The 27,944-nt window shown below is 53.0% G+C and overlaps 1 protein-coding gene across 2 annotated transcripts in view; it reads left to right on the top strand.

The window, feature by feature from the left end:
• CNTN2 (contactin 2) overlaps positions 1 to 24,002 on the top strand; it is a 32,330-nt gene extending 8,328 nt beyond the window's left edge. For both annotated transcript variants that reach the window (XM_019711454.2, XM_074322268.1), the window contains exons 2-23: positions 628 to 753; positions 5,300 to 5,444; positions 5,585 to 5,760; positions 5,923 to 6,018; positions 6,422 to 6,631; positions 6,911 to 7,010; positions 8,244 to 8,419; positions 8,809 to 8,945; positions 9,420 to 9,549; positions 10,916 to 11,066; positions 11,184 to 11,311; positions 11,650 to 11,825; positions 12,340 to 12,460; positions 12,940 to 13,098; positions 13,568 to 13,717; positions 16,122 to 16,192; positions 16,519 to 16,753; positions 17,083 to 17,195; positions 18,169 to 18,355; positions 18,680 to 18,792; positions 19,287 to 19,455; positions 19,873 to 24,002. In XM_019711454.2, coding sequence (XP_019567013.2) covers positions 684 to 753; positions 5,300 to 5,444; positions 5,585 to 5,760; positions 5,923 to 6,018; positions 6,422 to 6,631; positions 6,911 to 7,010; positions 8,244 to 8,419; positions 8,809 to 8,945; positions 9,420 to 9,549; positions 10,916 to 11,066; positions 11,184 to 11,311; positions 11,650 to 11,825; positions 12,340 to 12,460; positions 12,940 to 13,098; positions 13,568 to 13,717; positions 16,122 to 16,192; positions 16,519 to 16,753; positions 17,083 to 17,195; positions 18,169 to 18,355; positions 18,680 to 18,792; positions 19,287 to 19,455; positions 19,873 to 19,982 — 3,123 coding nt within the window. In that variant the 5' untranslated portion in view covers positions 628 to 683 and the 3' untranslated portion in view covers positions 19,983 to 24,002. The remainder of the gene's footprint in view (positions 1 to 627; positions 754 to 5,299; positions 5,445 to 5,584; positions 5,761 to 5,922; positions 6,019 to 6,421; positions 6,632 to 6,910; positions 7,011 to 8,243; positions 8,420 to 8,808; positions 8,946 to 9,419; positions 9,550 to 10,915; positions 11,067 to 11,183; positions 11,312 to 11,649; positions 11,826 to 12,339; positions 12,461 to 12,939; positions 13,099 to 13,567; positions 13,718 to 16,121; positions 16,193 to 16,518; positions 16,754 to 17,082; positions 17,196 to 18,168; positions 18,356 to 18,679; positions 18,793 to 19,286; positions 19,456 to 19,872) is intronic.
• The last annotated feature ends 3,942 nt before the right edge of the window (positions 24,003 to 27,944 follow it).

Genomic DNA, 27,944 nt, shown 5'->3' with positions numbered 1-27,944 from the left:
CGGAGATGGGGACTAGATACTGCCCTTGCTTCTAAAGATGAGACCTCCATCTGTCAGACTGACGGAGGGGGCTCTGACCTGCTGTCTTTGCCCCCCACCCCAAGGAACAGGTTCTCCAGAGCTTCTCAGATTTAACCAAGTCTGCCCATCTCTGTGCAAGAGGGAGGCTCCTCTGGGAGCTGCGTTAACTGTTTCAGCCCCAAAGGCCTGTCTGGGAGGGGCAGGAGAATTGGGCCTCCATTGCTAGAGGAAGATGTTACCCGTTCCCCAAACCCAGCCCCAGGCCCTGTTCTCCTCCAGACCCACACCAAGAGCTATTAGGGGTGAGTGAGCAGGTGGTCCTTGACTCCCAATTAGTCACTGCTCCACTTCCTGAGCAGCACCCTGCTGGCTGCCGGGTGGAAGGCTAGGGGATAGGTTGCAGGGCAGAGCCAGACTCCCAGGCGGCCTGTAGGAGGCATTCAGCCCTGGGGGGGAGAGATGGAGGGAGGGCGATGGGGGGGAAGCTCCTGGGTAATAGCCACGCCCCTTCCCCTGGGGCCCTGGGAAGGACGAGTGCTTTGCCAGCACTCCCAGCGGGGAGGGGCGAGCCTCAGCTCAGGGTCCTCCCCTGTTCGGCCTCCCCAGGTCCTTCTGAACCTCCCGCTGGGCTCTGCTCTCCACTTCCGCCCAGAACACCCACCATGGGGCCAACCCCCAGGAGGAAGTCACACCTGCTGCTGCTGGCGGCTGTGGTCCTTATCTCTTCTCCAGGTAAGGGGGTTCCTCTGGTCTCAACCCAGCAGGGATGCTTGTATCTTGTATCATTGCTATGATTTTGCTGATGATTGAAGAAATTACTGACTCTGCATTGCTATAGCATTTACATTTCTGAGGCCATTTCCTGGCCAAAATTTTCCTGTTTGTGGATCTTACCTTCCCTTTGAGATTAGAGAGGGACTGAGTCTGTGCCATACTATAGATGAAAGAAACATGATCAGAGAAGGTGAGTGGCTTGCCCTGGGTCACCCAGCAAGATTATTGGTACAACCAGATCTCCACACTATCAACCAGGAGTTGCCTGTAAGTGTGCTCTGTCCAGTATGCAGCCAATAACCAAGGGACAATTAAAACTAAGATAAAGTAAATTTTAAAATCAGTTCCTCGGTTATACTAGCCAGATCTCAAGGGCTAATAGCCACATGGCACAGCACAGATTACAGAGCGTTTCCATTGTCACAGAGAGCTCTGTTGGGTAGTGCTGTTCTGGGGTCCCTGCCATGAGCAGGCAGGGATCAGTGCCACAAAGCCCTGGGACGGTTCTTCTGCAGCCTGGCAGAGCGAGCAAACGTGAAACAGGATCTGGGAAGAGCAGAGGCAGAGCACGGGGTGGCCCAGGCAAAAGGCAAGAGGGACTCGAGCAAAGGCGCTCCTGCCGGGGTGCTGTGAGGTGGGAAGAAGGGAGGACGGACTGACAGGAGGAGGGTGAGGTGAAGTGGGCGGTGCAGCCCCCGCAGAGAGGCCCAGGTAGCTGGACTCTCGAGCATGTGCCTGTCTGATGGCTGGAGGGAGCAGCCGCTGTCTGCTGCTACTCTGAGGGGCCCGCTGGGACCACTCTTCACCCCTCTGCCCTGACCCCTAGCCCAAGTCAATAGACGGCTCTTTTCTCCTTAAAGCCTGCATGGTGAGAAGGAATACCGCCCTACACCATCCTTCTGGAGACCTAGCCACCTCAGACTCCACCCGCCCCCTTCCTGCAAGGCTGCAGCCTGCACGTTCTGGTTCTTGCCTCACCAGGGAAGGACTCCGCTGGCAATACTTTCAGATGTTCTCATTATGGCCTAACTGCCTCCCAATCCTGCACCTAAGTCACTGAGGCTGCTGGAACCTAGGATGACCCAGAGGGTGGGAGGAGCCTCCACCCCTAAACCTGACCGCCTGTGCCAGGGCCCACCTGGTCTGGAGGAGCTGTTGGGTTGGGGAACCCCCCCCACACACACTGACAGAGGAGACACCCACCCCAGAGAGATCAGAGGAGAGGGGCCTGGGCCAGTTCAGTGCTGGGACCCCATCATCTGAGACAAGGGGAGTGGTCAGTCTCCAGCATCCTTAGATCCAGAGCTGCAGGAAAGCCGAGGGCGAGGCGGCCTGGCCTGCCACGTTGCAGAGCTCCAGACACAGGCGTGGAACATCCTGTCACTTACTCCCATTCCTCCCACTAAGGTGCCACAGCGCCCCTTTCCTTGTTCACCTGGGGCTGCATCCGGTGCAAGGAAGTCAGTGGGGATTCCCCTCCACGCTCACATCGCTCACATCACCTTCCCCTGCAAGGCTCCCCATGCCTGTGTTTGGGGAGCAGAGTTGCCAGGACAGAGAACCAGGGAGACGCAGAGCAGATGTGGAGCAAGGGCAGCAAGGAAGCAGTGAGTCTGCCTGAGTGTGTGTGTCTGCAGAGGAAGGTGTGGAGAGACTGAGGGTGTTTCTGTGGGCATTTGAGAGGGTGGAGATGTGAACAAGTTGTTGCATGGAGGGGCAGGCACTACATTTGGGGGGATGACGAATGTGTGCAGAAGGCCCTACAGCACAGTGCAATGCCTCTCAGTGCCAGCTGCCCTGAAGAATGCCCATGAGGCATTTTTAAAAGCTGGATTCCTGGGCCTCCTTCCTGGAGATCCTGACCCTGCACCTCTGGGGTGGAACAAGGCCTCTGGTGGTCCCGATGGGGACTGAAATCAAGAACCATGGCCACTGCAATTGCGGATGCTGGCTATGGGGTGAAGCTGGCCAGGATGTAAGTCCCTCGCTCTGCCCCTTCTTGCTGTGTGATTTGGAGCAAGTGAGTCAACGTTCAAGGCTCAGGTTCCACATTAGTCAGATGAGGAAACCGCAGAAATGACCATGTTTCCCTGAAAATAAGACCTCACCAGAAAATAAGCCCTAGCAGGATTTTTCAGGATGACATCCCCTGAACATAAGCCCTAGTGCATCTTTTGGAGCACAACTTAATATAAGACCCGGTCTTATTTTCGGGGAAACACGGTATCTGGTAAAGAGGTAGTGAAAAGGAAACATCCGATAACAAGTAAGCACTCATAATTTTTCTTATTATGAATGCATGGATATGTGCACACAAATAAGTGCACATGGACATTCAAGCTGTGTGTGCACGGGAACAGATGTGTATATAAATGTGTGTATTTGACTGCTGGAGCAGCGTAGAGAGGTTTGCATGTACCGTGTTTCCCCGAAAATAAGACGTAGCCACACAATCAGCTCTAATGTGTCTTTTGGAGCAAAAATTAATGTAAGACCTGGTCTTTAATATAATATGATATGATATAACATAATATACATTTAATATAATATAGTATAATACCGGGTCATATATTAATTTTTGTGCATTAGAGCTGATTGTCCAGCTAGGTCTTATTTTCGGGGAAACAAGGTATGTGTGTGTGATGTGTGTGCACGTAAGGAAGTCGTGTAGGTAAGAGGTGTGGACATGCGCATGTGTGGCTATTGGGGTGAGGGTGTGTATACGGCTGAGTGCAAAGCAGAAAGCTTTTACAGGAAGAAAGCCAGTCTGAAAGCATCAGTGTGCCCTGGGCCCACTCAGCCACCCCCACCATTCAGACAGTTACTGGAAGCTGCTATTGTGCACGGTGGTTCCCAGCAGCCTGGCTGCCTGTGCCACCCCTCTCTTCCCTCCCTCCCCTCGCGCAGTCCCAGCTGGGGCAGGGGTCCTTACCCTCCACTACCATCATTAACTTGGGATTAAGCTGGGCTCTCCAGCCTCCATCTCCTAGGCCTGGGGCTGCAGTGAAGGGTAGTGATGGGGGCGGGGGGATGCCATTTCAGGGAGCCCTGCCTCCTTCCTCATTCTGAGAGCTGCTTAACAGCTGCCCTCACTCCCAGGGGTCCAGGGCTGGGCCTCAGCTGTGGCATAGAGACCCACTCCCCACCCCTGGAGTAGGGCTGACAGCTGGATGCACTGGCAGAGGAGGCACTAATTGGTTAATGGGGATCCCACCCCCCATGACCCACCAGAGGGCCAGAAATCAGCTGTATTGAGGGGTAGGAGCGATTAGGAGTGGCCTGGCCCTGCCTGGCACCACAAAAGCAAAGTGTGCCCACCCTCATGAGTCAGCAAATGGAGCCCACTCCCCAACCCTGTGGAAAGGCAGGTGTGAAACTACCCTTTGTGCCCCGGGGCCCCTGACTTGATGAGGTTGGGCAATGGTGCATGAGGAGAGAGGCATCTGCCCCGGGAGGAGCCAGGCCTGAAACTCCGTTTGCACATGAGATGTCCATTTGCTCAGCAAATTCAGGAGACCAGCGTCTAGACCTGTGTGTGCCACAAACTTGCCCTGTGACCCTGGGCAAGTCATTCCCTTTTCTGGGCCTCTCTTTCTTGAATTGTCACATTGTAATTTTATAAAAATGCCCCCAAGGCAATCAGCACACCATCCACCCACCATAAAGCCTTCCTTCCTCCCCCAACCCCCACCCTACCCAGCAGACATTTTCTGAGCACACACCTTGTGGCAGGCTGAACCCTCCCATGGACCCTGGGAGGGGAGTTCATGTTCTTTCTATTTCTCAGGTGAAGATGTTGGGGCTCAGAAGGGTTCTAGAAGAACTGGTAAGAGGCTCAGAGCCCAGGCACTTTTTCTTGAGACACACTGGCCCAGAAGGGACACCAGGCTCCAGGGACACATAGTCTCTCTACACCCTCTTGGCCAGTGACTTCCCATGCATCTTTCAAGGCTCATCTCACATCTTGCAGATCAACTCTTCCATGAGATCTCCCTGACAGCTCCAGGACAGTGTCACCTGCTTCCACTCTGAGGGGCCCCTGCACCTTGAATCTAAACTGTTCCAGTGGCTCTTACCGCCTTGTACTGGCAGTTTCCTGTCTCCCTCCCCTGGACTGCAAGCTCCTTGAGGAAGAGGGACTGTGACTTACTCATTCTTGCAACACAGTCTACATAGCCTGGTGCCATGTATACAGCAGGTGCTCAATACCTGAGTGTAGGATGGGTGATTGACTGAACTAACATGCCCAGACAGGGGCTGCCCAACCTATTTAAATTCACATTTTAATTAATTAAAATTAAATAAAATTAAGACTTTGGTTCCTCAGCTGCACCAGCCGCATTTCAAGGGCTCCATAGCAGTGGCTAGTGGCTGTCATATCGGACAGTGCAGAAATGGAACCTTTCCATCATCGCAGAAAGTCCTATTGAACTGTGCAGCCCCAAAGGCCAGGCTTCAGCTGACTCCCAAGCCCTGAGGCCTCTGGTGGTGTCCCCATCTGCAGCTTGGAGCTCAGCCCGGGGATCCCCAGCCACCTTTGGGCCTGTCTTTGAAGACCAGCCCCTCAGTCTGCTATTCCCAGAGGAATCCACAGAGGAGAAGGTGACGTTGGCGTGCCATGCCCGGGCCAGCCCTCCTGCCACCTATAGGTGAGACTCCCCCCACCCCCAACGGTGGGTCCTGGGAGGCCCTGGGCATCTGTGTGGTTTTTCCTCACATCAGTCCTATGGCTGGGCTCGGTCCCGCTGGGCAGGACTCAGGAGGGCGCCCTCATCTGCCCCTGCTGCAGGTGGAAGATGAACGGCACTGAGATGAAGCTGGAGCCAGGTTCCCGCCACCAGCTGGTGGGGGGCAACTTGGTCATCATGAACCCCACCAAAGGACAGGATGCTGGCGTCTACCAGTGCCTGGCGTCTAACCCTGTGGGCACCATTATCAGCAGGGAGGCTGTGCTACGCTTTGGCTGTGAGACCCATGGGGTGCCAGGACACTCTGGGGGCGGGGGAGACGGGATTGGGGAAAATGTCCAGAAAGGGCAGGTGACGACTTCCCATGGAAGCTGAGCTAGGGAGGGGGCCCCCGGGCTTGGAGAATGGTTCCTGGATGCCACCTGGTCTTCACTTCCAGTTCTGCAGGAATTCTCCAAGGAGGAACGAGACCCAGTGAAAACCCATGAAGGTTGGGGGGTGATGTTGCCCTGTAACCCGCCTGCCCACTACCCAGGTGAGTCGGGACTCTGGTCCACGGTTAGACAGAGGGCACAGGAGAGGCTCTAGCCAGCTCGGCAACGGAGGGATGGAATAAAAGGTGGTAAGTGACTCTTGGAAGCACTGATCCCTCAGTCCCCAACCTTAAATGTCATTAAGGATCAGCCATTTTCTAGCTTGGTGCCCTGCCTCCTCCTTCAGACTCAGAAGTCCCAGAGGGGCTGTTTCCCTAAGACAGCGCTCCCTGAGGGCAGGAATAAAGTCGCATATCCCCCTAGGTCTCCCCTCAGCCCCAGATCAGAGCATGGGGGCTGTCTCAGGACAGGGTCTACAGATCCCCACCAGCATGTTGGGGCCCCACCCATAGTTGCCCTGTTAGCCCAATGTCCTCTGCTGTCCCCAAACCCCCCACGTCCTAGGCCTGTCCTACCGCTGGCTCCTCAACGAGTTCCCCAACTTCATCCCGACGGATGGGCGTCACTTCGTGTCCCAGACCACAGGGAACCTGTACATCGCCCGGACCAACGCCTCCGACCTGGGCAACTACTCCTGCCTGGCTACCAGCCACATGGACTTCTCCACCAAGAGCGTCTTCAGCAAGTTCGCTCAGCTCAACCTGGCTGCTGAAGGTCAGGGACAGTGGGCACGGCTGGGAGGAGCGAGCAGAAAGGGTCGGTGGGTATTGGAAAAGGAGTTTTCCCCTCAGAGTTTGTGAAGAGCTCGCAGGGCACAGGGTCCGGGGCCTGGACCCCTGGGCCCTCCTGCTGCAAGGCTCAGACTTTCCCTCCAGATCCCCAAGGGGAAAGTGCGTGAAGACGGAGTTAGCTCTGAGCTGTGCTGAGACCCTCGCACAGGAGCACCTGACCTGGACCCCTGGCATCTGATCTGCAAAACCCTTCTCTCTCCAGATCCCAGGCTCTTTGCGCCCAGCATCAAGGCCCGGTTCCCAGCAGAGACATATGCGCTGGTGGGACAGCAGGTCACCCTGGAGTGCTTTGCCTTTGGGAAGTGAGTGGTGAAGGAGAGGGAACAGGCCTGCGCACAGGTGACCCCAGAGAGAGAGAGGGCAGGAAGGGTCAGCACTCAGTCATTTTGGTATCCCTCACAGGGTCTAGCAGAATGCCAGGCCCACAGTGAGCAGTGAGCACCGCTGACCCAGCACTAGCTCTGGTGAGGCCTCACGCATGCCAGGGGCCTGGCACATGTTGGGTCACTGGGTCCTCTCATCAATGCATGACAGCTTCCGTAACACCTCAGGCTGGAGACAAGCAGCGCAGTGTACCAACCCGAACCCAGCCTGCCTGGTTCAAATCCCAGCTCTCTCACTTGCTGGCTGAGAGACCTTGGGTAACCTGCTTAAGCGCTCTGTGCCTCAGTTTCCTTATTTGTACATGGTGATAATAATAGTACCTACCTCATATGGGTTGTTATGAGGATTAAATGAGTTAATATATGTAAAGTGCTTAGAAAAGTACCTGGCATTTAATAAGTGTTCTGTGGATGCTGACAGTTATCTTTTTAAAAATTACAATAGAAATCACGCTCTCCCAGAAAAAGGACTCACTGGAACAAGGCAAATAGCAGATGCTCAGTAAATGTTTGTAACATGAGTGACCACAAATATCTCCTGCTGTTTGAGGGTGCCCAGGATGCCCCCCTGCTTTGTGGAAAATTATTGGACTTCCAGAAAATCCATATTTAAAGCACATGGAAAGGCAATACATTAACTCTTTAAGACTCACTGATACCTCAGTCCATTTTAGTTCACAGATTGCTAATAATTGTAGCCCTTTTAGAAAGTAGAGGCAAGACCCTGTTGGGGGGAGTGGGGAGGGGCCCCATTAAGACCTAGGTTATGGCCACTGCTGGGGAGGGCAAGCCCAGGAGAGGCACCGGGGCCAGTGCATGGTAGGGGTGGAGAGGGCAAGTCAGCTTCAGGGTTACAGACCAACGGAAGACCGACTTCACTGGTGTCCCAGTTATTGCAGGGGAGTGGAGGGGAGAGGGGAGACCTACTTCTTGCTTCTTCCCTGCCTGTGCTCCAAGCCCGCCTGGGAGAGGCGCCTCCCTCCCTCCCCTCCTCTCTGGGTTCCTCCCAGGCCGTGGGGCAGCTGCCTTGCTCCCCACCCCCACCTGCCCAGCATCTCAGGAAGGCCTGAGAGTCAGAGCTCCAGGAGCTGCGCGTACAGGGGAGTGTGTCCAGCTCATCCCAACCCCCTCTGACTTTGTCTCCTGCGCCAGCCCCGTCCCCAGAATCAAGTGGAGCAAAGTGGACGGCTCCTTGTCCCCGCAGTGGGCCACAGCCGAGCCCACCCTGCAGATCCCCAACGTCAGTTTCGAGGACGAGGGCACCTATGAGTGTGAGGCGGAGAACTCCAGGGGCCGAGACAGTGTCATGGGCCGCATCATCGTGCAGGGTATGAGCCTGTGTCACCCTCGCCCGCCTTCATCACCCTTGTCCCTGAGGAAGTCCACCCAAAAATCAGGGAGGAGACAGGGAAGTCCTTTGCTCAAGCCTTCTGGCCCCAGGATTTCACTGGGCTGGGGCCAACTCAGAGCTTCAGTCGGAGGTGCGGAAAACACATGGAAGGTTTTAGAATTATTTAAGTCGCTAAAACAGCCACTGTGACGGCACAGGCTCAAAGTGCTAACTTGCTCAAGCCTGCTTCTCGCCACACCCCGTCCCAGACTGTTGGTGGCGCCCTCTGCTGTCTGGTACCGGAACTGCAGCCCTGCAATTCCGGCTTGTTTAATGAGCTGCAGGCTCCTCCCTGCTCACCCCGTCTCTCTCCCTTGCTTCCCACAGCCCAGCCGGAGTGGCTCAAGGTGATCTCGGACATGGAAGCTGACATCGGTTCCAGCCTGCGTTGGGGCTGCGCTGCCGCCGGCAAACCCCGGCCCACAGTGCGCTGGCTGCGGAACGGGGAGCCGCTGGCCCCCCAGGTAGGAGACCTGGGGCTTCCTCCCTCATGCCAACTGTCCTCTACTCACCTGGTTCCCTCACTCCCCAGATGCCCCACCACCACCACTGGCAGGCCCTCTGGGCAAATTAGGGTGGTCCTAGAGGCTTCTTTCCGACCCAGAGGCACATGGCCACAGACTGGTCAACTAGATAGACTTTTAACTGGTGGATCCAGAGACCTGGGTCCAGGCACAACTCAGACACAAAACACTGTGGTGCTGAGGTGGGTCATCTTGTCCCTCTGGCGTCAGTCTGCTCATTTTAGGGAGGCCTGGGAAATCTCCGAGTCCCAGAATTAAAGGCAGCCCTGAGATGGGACGGGACATGTAAACCCCCTCCTAGATGGAGTGGCAGCCTCGAGTGTCCACTGCACCCACCCCTGTGAGCCCCTCCACCCTGGTCCTCCGGTGGTCCCGATGCCCCTGCCTCACCCTGGGCGGGACTCTTTTGCACAGACCCGGATAGAGGTGCTGGCCGGGGACCTGCGATTCTCCAAGCTGAGCCTGGAGGACTCAGGCATGTACCAGTGTGTGGCAGAGAACAAGCATGGCACCATCTACGCCAGTGCCGAGCTGGCCGTTCAAGGTAAAGGGCCCAGGGAGGCTGGGGACATCCCCAAGGAGACACGGGTGGGGCGCTAGGAGTTGAGTTGCAGCGTTTCTGAACACAAAACACACCTTGGAAGTTTTCCTGCAGCTTCTGAGTAGAACTCAGGGATTTAAGAAAGGAGATGAGACGCTAGACTGAGAGCTCCCAGAGGACAAGGTCCCTGGCTTGTTCCTTGTCTGGCACAGACAAATTAAATGTTTGCTACAGTGAAGAAAAGACGGCAAAAGTCATTGGCAACCAAATCAGTTAAATTGGTGTTTAACCCAGTCCCTTTTTGGCTATGTGACCTTTTGCAAATTACTTAATCTCTTTGTGTCTCAGTTTACTGATTTATAAAATGTGGCAGTAGTCCTGCCCTCATACAGCTTTTGTGAGACTCAATGAGATGATAGAGGTAAAGCATAATACATAATAGGTGCCCAGTAAGTGTCAGCTGCTGCTAGGATTCTTATTGTGTGCCTTGAGCTCATGGAACCTCAGTTTTCTCATCTGTAAAGTGGACAGAGTGATACCTCATCAAGTTGTAATGAGGCTTAAAAGACTCATTCACTCATTCATTCAACCAATATTTATTCAGTACCTCCTGAGATAAGCCTCTGCCTTCAAGTGTCTTAAAATCCAGTGGAGAGGGACAAATAAACTCAAGATCAAATAATTAAATAAGATCATTTCAGACAGCCATTAAAAATACAGTATAAAGAAGATCCAGAAGAACGGTAGGAGTGAGGTGGGCCAGTGAGATGGGATGGTTAAGGGAGATGTCCCTGAGGAAGTCACTTTGGAGATGTGACCTGAATGTTAAGAAGGAGACAATCGTGTGAAGATGTGGGGGATTTCCAAGCAAAATGTGCAGCCAGTGCAAAGGTCCTGAGGCGGGGGGAAAAGTGACATCTTCAAAGGACAAAAGTGGCCCAGGTGATTGGAGCACAACGAGTAAGGGAGAGAGTGGAGCGAGATGGGGTTGGAGAGGAGGAGACTTAGTTGTGAGTCTTTGTGAGGAGGTGGACTCCATCCTGAGTTCCTGATTCACATTTTGGAAAGGATATTCTTAACTGCTGGGTGGAGAAGAGACTGTAGACAGAAAGTACAGAAACAGGAAGACCAATTAGGGGGCTTCTCAATAGTCTAGCAGATTTGGTGACTTGGAGCAGCGTGGTAGCAGTGGGGTGATGAGAAGGGGCTGGATTCCGGGTGTATTTTGGTGGTGTTAAGAGTCACTCATGGATTCACCATGGAGGAGACGTAAGATGCTTAGCACATGGTCAGCTAATGTCTTAATCAAGGCCAACAGGTATTGTTATGACTCCCTGGGTGACTGTGGGACACCCCCCTTTCCTTCTAGCACTGGCTCCCGACTTCAGGCTGAATCCTGTAAGGCGTCTGATCCCTGCGGCCCGAGGGGGAGAAGTCATTATCCCCTGTCAGCCCCGCGCAGCTCCAAAGGCCGTGGTGCTCTGGAGCAAAGGCACTGAGATTTTGGTCAACAGCAGCAGGTACAACCTACACCCCACCCCAAGCAACTCCTCCCCCTCATTCTCCTTGGAGATGTGTCCCTTCCTAGACTACAGGGTGTCCCTGGGTTGGCCAGATCTGTTCTGTCCTTGCTGCAGAGTGACTGTCACTCCAGATGGCACCTTGATCATAAGAAACATCAGTCGGTCAGATGAAGGCAAATACACCTGCTTTGCTGAGAATTTCATGGGCAAAGCCAACAGCACTGGCATCCTGTCTGTGCGAGGTGAGGGGTGTGGTATAACTGAGGTTGGTGGGCTTAGCCACCTAGGGGCACCATCCCCCCTGCCATCCTGCCCTGTGTTCCCACATTCCTCCTAGTTTGGTCTGGAGGTTACCCCAGAATACACTTCACTTGGGACCAGCCTCTCGCCACCATCCAGAATCTAGTCTTGCCTGCCTCCCACACACTCCTGGGGCTGCTGGGAGGTCAGGATATGCTTGGCCATACGGCCTCTTCTCCTTCCTGGGACTTAGGACAAACCCTCTCACTCCATTCACCCAGGGGTCTTGTGTTTGTGTGTGTGTGTATGTGTGTGTGTTTTGTTTTTTGTTTTTTGGCAGATGCAACTAAGATCACTCTAGCTCCCTCAAGCGCTGACATCCACTTGGGAGACAATCTGACTCTGCAGTGCCACGCCTCGCACGACCCCACCATGGACCTCACCTTCATCTGGACCCTGGATGACCTCCCCATTGACTCCGATAAGCCTGGGGGCCACTACCGCAGGGCCAGTGTGGTAAGGCCTCAGGCCGAGAACCTGGGGCTTCTCCCTCCTTCTAGATAGTCAGGGGACCCAAGATGTCCTTAACCATCACCCCCAAAGCCTTTCCCTCAGGAATGCCAACCATGGCCAGCTCATCTTCGGATTCATAACGACCGTCCCTTAGACTGGCAGTTCCCTGGATTCCATTCCAACAAAGTCCATGCATTTAGGAGAGGTTAGGGACAAGCCTGGGATTCCAGGCACCCAGCAAGACTGCTCTTGTCATCTTGTCCCTCAACACAAATGACATCATTTACCTGGACCATTGAAGACAGTCTTGTGAAACAAACTGTTGTTTAGTCCCCAGTGGTACTAAGTAGGGAATAGCTGATGCCTCCCATTGAACAGATAGGAACACTGAGATGCAGAGGGGACCCTGGACGTAATGGAGCAGGGGCCATCGAGCCCTGCCTCATGTCTCCTTGGCTCACTGCACTAGCCAGAGCCAGGTCCCCTGACCTGTCCCCATCCTGTTCCCCATGCGCAGAAGGAGACAGTTGGGGATCTGACCATCCTGAACGCCCAGCTGCGCCACGGCGGGAAGTACGTGTGCATGGCTCAGACAGTGGTGGACAGTGCGTCCAAGGAGGCCACAGTCCTGGTCCGAGGTGACGGGGTTTCCCACCCCCACCCCCACTCCCTCAGGGCTATTCTGACCTTCCTTCCCTAACTTCCCTCTTCTCCCTGGAAGCTGTTGGGAAGGGCTTCTGACAGGTCCTGAGCCAAATTTATCCTGTGGGTCTTCGCAGGTCCTAAATGAAGAGAATATTCTTCCCAAACCAAAATTAAAAAAATCCATTCCAAAACACATCCCACGAACTTTGCTCAGGCCACAAGTTTTCAGAGCTTAGACATCCCTATATGAGGGTCTCTGTGACTCCTCCAGCCTTGGATACATGGCCACCAGCAGGCACCACCATTCCTCATTCACTGCCCACATTCCTTGCCCTCTCACCCAGGTGTGTGTTTATGGCGCCCTCTGCTGCCCCTTGTTGGTACTGCAGCAGCCCAAACTAGCGTGGAGGAGGTTGACTCAAATTTGAAGCTGTCCATTTCTGACTCACAGTGTTCTTACCTCTTGGTGCAGGTCCACCAGGTCCCCCGGGAGGTGTGGTGGTGAGGGACATTGGCGACACCACTGTCCAGCTCAGCTGGAGCCGTGGCTTCGACAACCACAGCCCCATTGCCAAATACACCCTGCAAGCTCGCACTCCACCTGCAGGGAAGTGGAAGCAAGTTCGGACCAGTAAGTGAATCCCCTCCCTCCTCCCCAACGCTGTCAGTGCTGATAAGGCCTGGCTGTGTGCCAGAGGTGGGGGCCGGGGTCAGAAGGCTGGGGCCAAGCCTGGAGCTTCAAAGAGGGACAAGCTTGGGCCATCTGCCTGCAGGGAACTCGCAGGCCAGTGGGGAGCTAGTGGACAGCGAGGGAGTGGGGAGAGAGTTGGAGGAGGAGGTGCTCAGTCTGCACCCTTGAAGTATTGGCAGGACTATTACAGGGGCAATGACAACACTCATGGGGGTGTGGGGTGGGCAAAACACCAGCAAAGACTCTAGGGCAGGGAGCACTACTAGTTTTCCGGTCATTTTTCAAAGAGGTGTTGAGTGCTTAGTATGTGTCAGGCACCATCGTGAGGCTGGGTACGGGCCCAGTCCCTGCGCTCTCCATCCAGACCAGTAAGCAAATGTCGGAACCCTGACTCCCTGGTGCCTTGCAGATCCGGCCAACATCGAGGGCAATGCAGAGACCGCCCAAGTGCTGGGCCTCACACCCTGGATGGACTATGAGTTCCGGGTCACAGCCAGCAACATCCTGGGCACTGGGGAGCCCAGTGGGCCCTCCAGCAAAATTCGGACCAAGGAAGCAGGTCAGAGTCCTGGGTGTCCCAAAGAGAAGTAACGTCAGGGCACAGACTCAACCGCTCTTTAAAAGGAGCCCCAAGCAAACAGCAATTAACAGAGTTCCAACCCTGCTCACCAGCTTCAGACTTCCTAACAAAACAGATGAGAAAGGAACACAAGTCGGGGCTGGGCTACAGCAGTGCACAGAGGTGGGGGCCGGGGCCACGGCTTATCAGGGCTGGAAGAACCATCCAGTCCGAACCCCTCATTTAAAACATGGGCAAACCTTACAACTCCACATGAATCTACAAGATCTCAAAACAGTTTTTTAAAAATGGGGAAAAACCGAAGTGTGGAGAAGAGAAGGGTACACTGGCAGAACTTGGACTTGAACCCAGAGCTGATGGGCAGATATCCTCACTGGAGGTACAATGAGCTGTAGAAATTGGTTAATGAGGAAGGTGTGTGTATGAGAGAGGAGAGAGAGAGAGAGAGAGAGAGAGAGAGAGAGAGAGAGAGAGAGAGAGGGAGAGAGAGAGAATGTGGTGCAGGGGCTAGGGAAGCAGCCAGTGTCCCCAGGTCCTCTACATGGTTTCATCTGCCCACAGCCCCTCTGAAAGGCACATGGGTGTCAGGATCTGAGTGGGGAAGGAAGGGAAGAGAGCCGGGCAGGCCCGAGGCCCCTGTCAGCGTCTGCTGAGAGGTTTCTGCCCACCTACTGAGCCTTTCACAGGTGAAAAGCCAGCATGAGAGCCTGTTAGTACACACAGACCCAGGCAAAGGTCCTGGGACTGAAAATCTACCTCTGCAAGTGGAGGGCAGGGAAAGACCCAAGAAAGAGGCAGGTCCCTCCAGTCTGGCAACTAACAGAGTTTATTAAGAGAAACTTACATAGAGGAGTATCTTGAGCAGCTACAAGATGAAGTGTATACTCTCTGTGCCTCTTGACACAAAGATTATACAGGGTAAAAGCGGGGGATAATCACAGGTACTAGTATCTGAATTCCACCAGGTGCGGGACATTCCATGCTTGACCCAGTGAGGACAAGGGCCTATTCCAGGAACCAGGAGGCAGGGAGGGGCGCTGATTTATGTTAGAATGAACATCACTTACATGTCTCTAAGGGGGGGGGGGGTGTTGGAAAGAAACCTTTGTTCTGGCCCGGGTCCAGCTCACTGGACAGATGGTGGTCGCATCATGGAACAGTCTCTCCTGCCCAGAGCCCTGGGGTCACGGACAGACAGCATGGAGTCATGGGGTCAGGCCCTGCCTGTCCTTTCCTGCCCACCCAGGCCTGCCCGGCTGGAGGTGTAGTGAGGGTCTGCCTTCTGGTGTCCCTTCAACAGTTTCATATATGCCCCAGTCTGACTTTCTGAATTCTTTCTGGAATCATTCAACATTTCTAACTAGCACCTCTCCTGAGTAAGGAATTCCAGAAGGAGCACTTTTCTTGACTGGACTTCTTGCAGAGTCAAACGTGGGGTGGGGCGTGGTCGCCTTCATTCTGGTATCCCAGAAGCTGACGGGCACGAAGACAGCTATGATGCAGAGGAAAGATGGTGGGCTTTGAAATCAGAAGAACTGAATTCAGATTCTAGCTGTGCCATTTAGATCTTAGCTCTGTGACCTTAGGCAAGTCACTTCACTGCTCTGTGCTTTAGTCTTTCCACCCTGGAAAGGGTGAAATAATGCCCACCTCCCAGGACCAGATGGCAATGTGTTGAAGTGCTCCTTGCAAATTAAAAGCCCTAAACTGTAGTCATCAAACCAAGTCATACGTCTCCAGTTCCTGGGTCATCTGAGGAATATTTTGACCCTCAGCTAAGTTACCCCCTGCAAAGCTTCATGAGCTATGAAATACATTCTTATTTTAATAGCAGCCTTTTTGAGTATCAGGGACAATTAGGAAATTAAGTCTGCCACAAAAAGAAAAAAAATAATAAAACATCCTGCAACCTAAAAGAAATGTTTTCCCACTAACTGCAGTTCTGGATTATTTATTCCCCTTAATTTTAAAGCAAACTGGAATTGGTCAGTGTTATTTAATTTAAGCCAACATGAGGGAAGAAGATAGTGGTCATTTATGGAATGCACACACACACACACACAAATGCTACTGTCTTGTTTAATTTTACTCTTTTTACAGCCCTTTGAGAGAAACATTATCCTCATCTCATGGAGGGAGAATCAGGCTCAGAGAGGTTAAGTAACTTGCTCAGAGAAACACAGCTAGTAAGTGGCAGAGGTGGGATTTGATTGTAGGTTCTGCTTGACTCCAGAGCCCACATCCAGAGGGACAGTTAGAAGACAAAACCAGGGCCCACCTGAAGGGGTGTCCCTGTCCTAGAATGCTTTACAGTCACAGGCTCATGGCTTTTGTTCCCTTATTGCTGGTTAACAATCCACGTCTGTGTCCTTGGCCCTGACAGCGCCCTCAGTGGCACCCTCAGGACTCAGCGGCGGTGGTGGTGCCCCGGGAGAGCTCGTCGTCAACTGGACGGTAAGCTGCAGAGACAGGCAGAAGCGCTCTCTGGAGGCGTGGGGGGGACAAGTTCCTGCTTCGCCCACCCCATCCTGACATCTCTGGGCTGGAGCCGCGTGCAGAGAAGACCCAGGCAGAGTTATTGCACAGCCCCGTTCGAGCAGACAACGTCTTCTCCCTCCCTTTGCTCCTGCTGCCTCTCGCAGGAGCACCATGCGGGATAAAAAGTCCCTCAGGCGCAGGAGGCCAGGGGCCGACCCTCCTGGGGAAGGGTGGGTGGGGCCGGGGAATGGGCGGGAGACGCACCCTCGGCCCCTCGCCCATGCCACGCTCTTGCCCCTCAGCCCATGTCACGGGAGTACCAGCACGGAGACGGCTTCGGCTACCTGCTGTCCTTCCGCAGGCAGGGCAGCGCGAGCTGGCAGACGGCCCGAGTGCCCGGCGCCGACGCCCAGTACTTCGTCTACAGCAACGAGAGTGTCCGGCCCTACACGCCCTTTGAAGTCAAGATCCGCAGCTACAACCGCCGTGGGAATGGGCCCGAGAGTCTCACCGCGCTCGTGTTCTCCGCTGAGGAGGGTAGGCGGACACGCGCCCACCCTGCACCCCCTGCAGCTTGTCCTTGAGGGGTAGGGCGGCGGAGTGCTGCTCCCACCCGGCTCAGGTCCGTTCTGGGCTGGTCCGGACGCCTGGGTTCCCAGCCACTGGCCTCGTTTCTAGCTCTTGTACCTGTTTCCCCACTGAGGCCTAGGGAAGGGGGAGGGAGACTCCCTGGGAACCCCTACATGGCTTTCACCCGGGACCCTGGGCTCTCTAAAGTCCTACGCAAGGGCCATCCCGGTTGGCGGCTGCTCTGTAGGACACAGGGAGGCCCCAGCAATCCAAGCCCATTCTGCATTGATCCCCAGAGCCCAGGGTGGCCCCTACCAATGTCTGGGCCAAGGGGGTCTCATCTTCAGAGATGAACGTGACCTGGGAACCTGTGCAACAGGACATGAACGGGATTCTCCTGGGGTATGAGGTGAGCGTTGACCCTGGGGCATGGGAGAGGCAGGGTGCTGGGGCTGCGAGGCTAGGCGGGGGCGCTTCGCGGCTCACTCGTCCCTCCTCCTGGGATCATGCGTTCTCTAACTTGGCAAACAGCACCCAGGTTATGCAGCACTGTGAGCATGACCTCAGCTAAGACCCGGAGGGGAAGACAGGCCTGTAGACACTGTAGTAACTGCTGGCTGTGGGGGCCCAAGGGAGGAGGAGTGGGTTCTGGAAGGGACATGGCTTGTCCCTTTCGTGCCAGCGCCCAGCTAGCCTAGCATCCCTGGGGCTGCAGAGAACAACATGGCCCCCTCTATGTACCAATTGATCACTGGTCCCTGGGGACTCTGAGCCCACCAATGATTCTACACTAGGGTGCCTATGTAGTCGGTGGAGATTGAGAAGCCAGAGGAAGGGAAGAAGAAAAAGCAAGGAATGTCATTGCCCAAGGGAGAGTCATCAGGCCTGGGGACTAGAGATGCTGGTAGTGCCATTCCAGTAGAGTCAGCTCCGGCTTTTAGCACAATAGATTAGGCCAGCCCCAACTCTGCCCTTGATTTGTTAGAACAGTTCGCAGCTCTTAATATTATGATGACTACTGAAATGGTTTTGCGTCTATTGGGCAGCCATCATAAGTTCGCTAGGGGTTGGGAGACAACTTTGCAAGGACAGATATGCATGTCATAACCTTTAGCAGAGTCCCCACAGTATTCCATGGGTTAATTAAATAGGAGTGGGTTCCAGGAGGCCATTGCTAGGTTGGGTAGGTGCTCATCTCCCACTCTCACCTACTCACCGGCTCCCTGATGGGCACTGAGAAGGCAGCAGGGACGCACACCAGCTTGTCCCAGGACCAGAGTGAGCAGGAGAGGAACAGAAGGTAGTTGGCCAGGGCCAGGGTCAAGGGAGCTCTGAGGTCCTGAACTTGACTGCTGACCCTAGGCTATTCCTGCCCCCTTCAGATCCGCTACTGGAAAGCTGGGGACAAAGAAGCGGCTGCTGACCGAGTGAGGACAGCAGGGCTGGACCCCAGTGCCCGAGTCACTGACCTGCACCCCAACACCAAGTACCACGTAACTGTACGAGCTTACAACCGGGCGGGCACTGGGCCTGCCAGCCCTTCCACCAATGCCACGACCATGAAGCCCCGTGAGTCTGTCAGCCTGGGGTGGGGACGTGCTGATAGGATCACTCTTTCCCCAACATAAGACAAATGCTCTAGCCCACAAGCCCTGGGCTGGACAGAAACAAGGCAGCAAGCCTACTGAGAATAAAGAGTGGAGTTCATGGTTTCTGAAGCGCCTCTCTCTTCTCCAACCTTTGGGTTTTCATGGGGTTTGTTTCTTAGGCAGTTGTGAATTTTCTGGGTGTAACTATTATGGGCAGATATCTAGAAAAAGACTGGCTAAAGGCAAGCTGGTGGGTGGTGAGGAAACATTTGGAAGTCCCCCAACTTCCTCCCTCCTCTGGCAGCTCCACGGCGACCTCCTGGCAATATCTCCTGGACTTTCTCGAGCTCCAGTCTTAGTATTAAGTGGGACCCTGTGGTCCCTCTCCGAAATGAGTCTGCAGTCACTGGCTATAAGGTAAGGAAGGAATCAGGCAAGCCTTGAATGTGATGAACAGCTCATCACCGTTTCCAGTGAACACGAGGGGGCTGCAGTTTAGAGCAGGAGGGAGCTGAGTTAGATGTGAGCAAAGCATTTGTGATTGTGAGAGGCACGAAATACATGAATGGTTCTCCAGGTAACTAGTAGTGGAGACTGTAAGAAAGGGGGCAGATAGAACGGCTGCGGAAAGGCAGGGTCATGGGGCAATGACACACTGAGTGAAGTCTGGGTGAAGAAGGATCTAGCCTAAGAGGTCTGCAAAAACAGTCCATCCGCTCACAAGCTTTCCTCCACCAATGAGGAACTTGTTGCGGAGCCTGGTCCTTCCTGGTCAGCGGGAACAGGAGGGGTGAGGAGGAGCAGCTCCAAGGCCCAGAACCACCTGGGTTCCTCCCGGCGCCTCCAGCTGGGGAAGACGGAAGACACAGCCCTGGAGTAAGTACTTGCACCTGGCTGACGTCCTCCCACAGATGCTGTACCAGGATGACTTACACCCGACTCCCACGCTCCACCTCAGCAGCAAGAACGGGATAGAAATTGCAGTTCCCAAAGACCTCAGCTATGCCCTGGTGCAGATCCGGACCACAGGGCCTGGAGGGGACGGCACCCCAGCAGAAGTCCACATCGTGAGGAACGGAGGTGCTGCCTCTCCCCACCCATTGCCCTGGGAGTATCAGGGTCCACGCAGATGCGTGATGAGGGAATCTTTCTCACTCAAGCCAACCCCACCCCAGCCAGAGCCCAAGGGGAAAGGGGAAGGTAGGCAGGAACCAAGTGCAAAGTAGTCCTGGAACTGCCCTTGCTCCCTCCTCCCCCACAACCCTGAGGGCTGGGGAGATGAGTGTGGTCCTTTCAGGGGAACAGGGGGAGGCCTAGAACCAGCAAAGCCGAGGTCCTACAAAATGCTGTAGGAGTGGAGCTAAGAACACCGCCCAGTCCTGAAGCCGGCTCTCTGAGTCTCTCTAGGAAGGTCTGGAACTGGTCCCAAGGGCAGGGTGGGGTGGGCTGCAGTGGGGCCCGGTGACCCAGGCCCACATTTCCGCCTGCCACTTTCAGGCACAAGCATGATGGTGGAGAAGTCGGCAGTCGGCCCAGCCCCACGCTCGGGCACCACGCTCTCCCACGCGGCGGCGATGCTGATCCTCGTAGGCTACCTGGAGCTCTGATCTCGGCGCCCCTCCCTCTCGGCCACAGCCGCACAGCCACATCCGATGAACACAGCCCTGGGCCCTTCCCGACGCCAAGGTGGCCCAACACTGCCTGGGAATGGCTGGTTTTGAACACCTACTTTAGATAATGTCCTTTTGGTAGGAGGTAGGATATTTCATATTCTGCCACAGGATAGAGTGAGGGTTTTTTTTCTTTAAACCTAGGACACGAGGAAGTAACTCCATGATGATACTGAACCCTATGCCCTGGCCCTCTAGGGTGCCTGGATGGGAGGGACAGGCCTATGGGAAGAAAGGGGTTTGGTTTGAGATATTCGTCTGCACATCTTTGGAGATGGTGCCTGGGGACCGCATAGAGACTCCGCCCCCTGGGAGCAGAACCCTAGGCCCGGCAGGGACACTGGCTGTGACTGGGCTGAAGTGGGACGAAGCTTAAACACCAACATCCCTCAGTCTAGGGAGAGGGCCAAACCCCAGGACCAAGAACCCACGGCTGGACCCTGAGAATTGTCCCCCATGGCTCCCTGGAGGCCGCTGCCACTTGCCCAGGTGGCTGAGAACCAGTGCCCTGAAGTCTGAGGCCAGGAGGCTGAGACCCTGCAACTTTGGGGGGTGGTCCTCCGGACTTCCAGGGGTCACGACTAACAAGGGTTGAGAGGCTGGGAACCTGGTGAAGAGGGGCACCAGACCTGGCCTGACGTTGCCCTCTTAGCCAACACTGCCAACCCAACCACGTCATCCAGAGTGACAGAAGCCACTACAGGTGGCTGAGTGACTAAAGGGCTTGTCTTGGGGAGGTCTCCCACCCCACCAAGACCCACCCTCCACAATCCTTTAGGGCTTGGGCAAGAGACAGGAGATGGGGGTCACGTGCCCACCCTCTTCCTCCAGCTTGGCCTGCAGGCCCCAGGACTCCACTCTCCCAACATTGATTCATTCGAGCCTGGGAAAGGAATGCAGCATTCATTCTGTGTCTTGGAGTCGGGAGTCTTCTGAGAAGACAAGGGATAAATGTGGCACTGCCTGTTCCCAGGAATACCCAGGACCACCTGACAAGACCCGTCCCCTGAGCTGCCTCGGACCGCTCTTTTGCATTTCTCCAGAAGAAAAGGGGGTTAATAAATGGCACATGCTATCTTGTGCTCTGGGTATATTACCAGTCACAGAACATCGGAGCTGGAAGAGGCTTTAGAACTCAACTTGTCCAAGCCCCTCACTTCACAGATGAGGAAATGGAGGTCGAAAGGGTTAGGGACCTCCTAAGCTCACAGTGTGTGACAGGGCTGGAATAAGAAGTCAAGTGTCCAGGCTGCTTGTCTGTCCAGAGGAAGGGGTCAGGGCTGAATGGCTACGGCCGGTTAAGATGGTGGTTATGGAGGGCAGTGGGCTATGAAAATTCTACTTCAAGAGGTTATTGGTGGGTGACCATGGGGTGAGCAGCCTGGCCCGGGTAGATTCTAGGAGACATCAGTGCTTTGCCTTGGAGCCCAGTTTCTGCTGGGACTCAATGTGCCGTGCTGGCTCGAAGCCCCCGTTCCTCTCACCCGTGCTCCAAGAAGAGCCCAAAGCAAGGACAGGGATCCCCCAAATCCAGGTAGCAGTGGCAGCACAACCAGGAACCCCCAATGCCTCCGCTGACAAGTGGCCCTCGATATCCAGGAGCAGCGGGACGGCATCTGGTGGGGACCGGCCCCCTGAGCCTGGTTTCTGTAGTTTACAGTTAGAGCTCTATTTTGCTATGGTTTTTAAGACGTTTACATCCTGCTCTATTTTCCTGGGCAGGTTTATGTTGATGTTTTTACCCACTACAATTTTTTTTAAATGGAAGCTCACATCTCTCCTCCCTGCCACTACTGCACCCACCATCCCGTCCCAGCCCGGGACTGCCTCCCTGGAACCATCAGTTACACCCTCCTTGCCTGCTCCCTTCCATTCTCCCCCTGCAAGGTGCTGGGAGCTCAGCTATGCTACCATTCTCCCATTACAGGGACCCCGAACTTGGCCTAGCATCCATGCTGGCCCAGCACCATCAGAAAGGGGATGCTCAAAGTGAGAAACTCTTCCAAGGTTTGGCTGATTCTGTATTCACTGCCTTGGGCTGCAGCACGGGAGCAGGGGCTGGTTGCCTAGGTGCTGGCCCGAGAAGGCTGAGCTGGTTTGGCACAGTACCTACCAGTGCAGCTGGAGGCTACAGTCCCTAAGCTGGCTTGAGACAAAAGACACAACCAAGTGTCTTAATTCTAATGAGGCCCATTAGCCAAGGGGAGGAAAGCAGGCTGCTGGGAAGCCAAGGAGGGTTTTGTAACTAGAAAAACAGCCCCAGGAAAACTTAACCACAGTGCAGTAGGACTGGTTCAGGGAATGAAGAACTGAACTGAAATGGTGTCCTGGCAGCCCAAGACTTCAGGGAGAGCTCAGGTTTAGTAAGACAGTAGGTGACCTGAAGACATGCAAGCTTGTAAAATGGAATAGCCTCTTGCTGGGTGGCTTGTACAGGAGCTTGCATGGAGGCAGAAGCGATTAGATGGCTTCTCAGTCTCTTCCTGCCCAAGGGGCTCTGATTTTCATCTTCTCTTGGGAAGGGCTGAGGCAGCTCTTGAGTGGGGCTCACCCCTGCTGTGGTCATGACTGGATTCTGGATCTCTCCCCTCTCCCCGCAAGCCCGAGAGGCAGCAAGGACAGACACAAACAAGTGCTCTACCCCACAGCTTAGTGGCCAGTAAGTGCCTTGAGGCCTAGGGGCAGAGACCGCCTGCAGACACCACTTCAGGGCGAGGGAGACAGTCTCTCCATTCTGGGTATCTTGGGCTCAGCCTGCAGGGCTCCTGACACGGCCTGGCTACCTGGTCCTCGCACGCTAACAGGCCTGATGTATATACCTCGTCTTCAGGGAGGGCAGCTCTCTCCAGGCGGAGTCTCGGAGCCAGCAAGGTCAAGCTGTCTACTTTCATTCAGGCCATCAAATGATACAGATGGTGCCAGGGCATAGGAGGGCCATAAAGGAGGTGGGGGTGCTTTTTCTTTGATAAAATAAAGAGACTGACGTTAGACCTCAGAAAAACTTCTGCAGTGGGACCTTGGAATAGTAAGAGGCTTCTTCCTTTTTTAGGGGCCTTTGAGGAGTTTCGATAGCTGTTGCTATGGGGTCTAGGCTAGGTGAAGACTGGAGGGGTAGGGAGATGCTGTAGCTGTCCTTCCAGGGCTGATACTTAGAATCAGAAGGTGCTGAGCGTAGCAGCGTCTTGGAGCGTCTACCGGCTGGGGGCCTGCAGCGCGGCCACCTTCTGTAAGGGAGAAGACTCACCCTTATGGACGTCTGTTCCCAGCATACACTGCCTCTTGGCAATCCCAGGATCCATCCAGTCTGTGTTCTGCACAAGGAGAGCCCAAGGTGGCTAAGGATGCTTTTCTCCCTTCATCTCTTTCCCAGCTACAGGACTTCTCCTGGCCTCAGAATGTGAGTCCAACTGGGCTCGTGTCACAGGGATCCCAGTACTCAAAGCTCGAGGCCCAGCTGTGGTGCCGTTTCCCTGGGTCGGCCTAACCTCGTTTCATCCTGGGAAGTAACAGCGCTGCTAGAAGCTCCTGGAGTGGCATGAGGGATTAGATGGGCATTTTTAAAGGACTTCAAAAAACTCCACGGAAGAGGTGCCTGGTAGCTGTATATATATATGGTCATAGGCTTTGGGAAGGTAGGACAATAGAGGGAAACTGGAGAGAAAAAAATGGGTCTGGTAGCATTGCCGAGAGCTCCAGGAAGCGCAGTGCCCTCATTTGGGGTGAACCCTGCCTTGGCCCCTGGCCTCCAACTCACCTACCCCATCCAGGGCCTGCAGAGCTTAGAAAATCTCCCAGCTGGGCAAGGCCTGGGGCTTCATCAGACCACTGACTTGACTGGGTTTTCTTCAGATGGAATCACTCCCACTAGCCTATTGGGTCGCTCTTGTACTTCTTGTAATGATAGTTGTCGACTCTGGTAGCAGGCAGTTCTTAAATAAAGATGGTTTCTCAACCTGCTGAGGCTGCTGGCACCAGCTGTGGGTGTTTTTATCATTAGGCTAAAGCCTACCTCCTTGTCCTGTTCTCCAACCCCAAGCTTTTATCCAGTACCTTCACCTTTCATCCAGCCAACTCTAAGGAAGTCAACATACAAGGTCTAACACTTAAGTTTGCAAACTCATCCCAGACAAAGTGCTCCATACCTCATTGCTGAATATCACTACAGTCACCTTCCAAGTACTCCCCTTGGGAAGCTATGCACTGACGCCAGCACCTAGTCCACCCTTCAAAGCAATTTTGGAACTTTTTCTGGAATGGCCAGGAGAGCTGTTGTCATATTACCCTTGATGTCCTGAGTGTCATCAAAATGTCTTCTTTTCAATATTTCCTTTATTTTCGGGTAAAGAAATCATTGAGGGCCAGATCAGGTGAGTAGGGAGGGTGTTCCAATACAGTTATTTGTTTACTGGCTGAAAACTCCCTCACAGACAGTGCTGTGAGCTGGTGCATTGTCGTGATGCAAGAGCCATGAATTGTTGGCGAAAAGTTCAGGTCGTTTTCATCTTTTTCACGCAGCCTTTTCAGCACTTCGAAACAGTAAACTTGGTTAACTGCCCAGCTGGTACAAATTCATAATGAACAATCCCTATGATATCAAAAAAGGTTAGCAACATCGTTTTGACTCTTGATTTGGACTGATGGAACTTTTTTGGTTGCGGACAATTGGCTGACTTCCATTGTGCACTTTGATGCTTTGTTTCAGGGTCGTACTGGTACACCCATGTTTCATCACCAATAACAACACGGCCCAAAACATCGTCTTGCATCTCCAAAAAGTCTTGACAAGCTTTTGTTCATCGGTGAGCTCCTTCGGGACCATTTTTACACATACCTTTCTCATGCCAAGATTTTCAGTTAAGATTTTCCTGTTTCTCTGTCAATGTTTACTTGGTTTGCTATGCTTCTCACAGTCAGCCGATAATTTTGACACACAAGTTGAAGAATTTTTGCAATGTTTTCATCAGTTCTGCTCGTTACTGGCCGCCCTGACCTCTCTTCATCAGGGACGCGTTCTCTCCCCTCAGAAAAATGTTTAATTCATTTGTACACTGCCGTTTTCTTCATGGCATTATCCCCATAAACTTGGACTAACATGTCCCTGATTTCACTTTCACTCTTGCCAAGTTTAACAAAAAATTTAATGTTTGTTCGTTGCTCTAATTCAAGCTCAGACATCCTCACGACGGCACACAAAACACAACAATAATGAACACCACTCAGCAAGACACCTCCACACGTCAACATGAACACAGCTGTGAGACACTGATACACCAAGGTTACGAAACCTCACCGAGCTGTTTGTACAGAGCTGCCCATGTAAGCGCACAGTGGCCAAGTTCGCAGGTGGCAAGTTCGCAGACTTGCCAGACTTCATACTGTCTATATTGCTTCATTCTTTCCTTAGAGGGGGGAAATCAGCTCACTTCACTACTTGAAGGCAGGCCTAAGTAGTGCACACACAGGCATTTTGCTAGACTGGGCTGGCCTTACTAACACAAAGGGCAGTAAACAGTGCTCGAGTGATAGTTCTCCTTCAAGGCGCCCTGATAAAATTTTGAGATATTGGAGGTATTAACGCAGTTGCACCAAGGGGAAGTCTTCTCCCTGCAGATATAGTGACCACCACCTGGAAAAAGGTGCCTCTAGTCTCTGCTAACAGCAGCCAAAAGAATTTGAATTCCAGTTGCAACATTCTCTCATGCATTCAACAAACACGTATCAAACTTTTGTTACATCTGAGATGTGTTCAGCGATACACTTGTGCAGCCCTGTTAAGTGTCCCATTCTTTTGGTGCAAAGCAGGTAGGGTTCCATGCTGACTGTGCCCAAAACCTCTGTCAGGGACAGGGGAAACCAAGGCAAGCAGAGGCCCCACTACTTACTGCTTAGCCATGTGCCCAGGGCCTGTTCAGCAGAAGCCTGTGCTGGCAGCGAGCCCCCAGAAGGGGCCACTATGGATGGCAGTTATACCACACAGGCGCATCCCTTCCACTTTGTTCCCAAAGTGGCTGGAGCACTGGCCACTCTAGAACCCAAATTTTAGTCCAGTCAGCATCTTCTTGACCCTCCAGAGGCAGATGACATGCACAGAACTCAATGAACTGAATTGAGTTTGGGTCTTTACTAACACATCTGAGGGTCTCCCTGTTCAATCTCTTCACACACACCCCAGTCAAAATTCAAGGCCCCCATGCACAGAGGGCTATAAGCCTAGAGCTGTACAATATTCCATCCATGCTTGACCACTGGCTTGCTGGAGAGGTGATTTAGCTCTTCTTGGATCTGTCTTTCCATCTGTAAAATGGGAAACTGTACCCATTTTAACTCCTCAGCAATGTACTATTGAGTTAATTACCTACAAAGACATTGCTTTATGGCCTTCTTTTAAAGAACAGCAAGCTCTCTCCTGACTGCGTCAGCAAATTGTTCGTTACTGAACTCATACATCTCATTAACAACACTGCCTAACTCGTGTCCAGTCCTTCAGTTTACAAAGCAGTTTTAGTTCCAGGATCTCACTTGACCCTCACAATCACGTTTCAAAGATGAGGACTACAAAGGCCAGTCAGCTTGCGCCGTTATAGTCTACAGCAGAGACTGGAGCAGGACCCAGGTCTTCTGAAACCCACCCCTCTGAGGTAGACACAATTAAGAAGCGTGTGTGGAAAATTGAAGATCTTTTCAAAATAAGAGCCATAAGGAAAGACTCCCTGTGCATGCACCTAAGCCAGTGGTTCTCAAACTTTGCTACAAATCAGAATTCTCTATATGACTTCTGCAAAACAAAGATGCTTTCAACATGATTTGCATATATTTAGGACACTGAAAGGGCCTAGAAGTAGTGACTCCCCAGTGGCAATAAGGACATCTAGCACCCAAACCTTGGTTTCTGAGTACTAGTCCCCCCACTAAAAGGAAGCAGCGTCCCCTGGAGAAACAGCAGACTCAAGTCTGGAGGAGGAAAGGCCAAATGTGGATCTGAGTGGTACTAGAAGCAAGGACATGCTCACGGTCGAATGGGACCACATCAACAGGACAATAGAACTGGCCTGAAGGGATTCCTGCTGGCCAAAACTGGGAATAATTTGAACATCAAAAACATGACAACAGTGATGGATTATATATGAGTATAAGTCATTGAATAAAAAAGGAATCCATTGAGACTCAAAAATAAAAGAGTACAAAGAATAGCTCTTCTTTACAGAAAAATACAGGCTAACAAATATTGCAATGAATTTAAAGAATCACCATTTGCAACCTCCAACATGTAATAATAAGGCAAGGATCATGAATGGATTCCAAAACATTGGTGAACGGTTTTTAGAAAACCAGAGAATCACAAAGTGTCATCTCACAGATTAATTACAAAAGGAAAATATATGTGTACCTTTGGAGAGAGGTATCAATAGCGGTCATCCTGACGTCACGTCCCTCAAGATGAAGCAGTAGGTACTTATCATCATTTATGTTGGGCTCTTGTCAAAATGTTTAAGGCTCATTCCACAGAACCTAATTATTAGGGAATGACCAGTCCAGATTGTGGGACACTAGCCAAGACAGTTGGCCTAGTTAGACTCTTCAATGTCATGAAAAACAACAAAAATAGCAGGCGATCTATTGTAAAATAAGATGTAAGAGAAACAACCAAATGTAATGTTAACTTTCATTTGATGCTGGATCAAGAATTAAATTAAAAAGCTCTAAGATTTCAGAAATTGGAGAAAACATAGTATCAACTATATGTCACATAGGGAATTGTTCATTTTCTTAGATGTAATGAAGACATTGCAGTTACACAGGGGAATGCCTTTATTGGGAGATACATACATGATTTACGACTAAAGGAACACAAAGTTTGTGGCTAGCTTTCAAGTGATTCAGTAAAATCAGTATTATTTA

The sequence above is a fragment of the Rhinolophus sinicus genome, linkage group LG17, assembly GCF_036562045.2.
Source record: "Rhinolophus sinicus isolate RSC01 linkage group LG17, ASM3656204v1, whole genome shotgun sequence".
NCBI classification, from domain to species: domain Eukaryota; kingdom Metazoa; phylum Chordata; class Mammalia; order Chiroptera; family Rhinolophidae; genus Rhinolophus; species Rhinolophus sinicus.
Note: the sequence above shows the minus strand (reverse complement) of the source record. Positions and strands in the feature narration are given on the sequence as shown.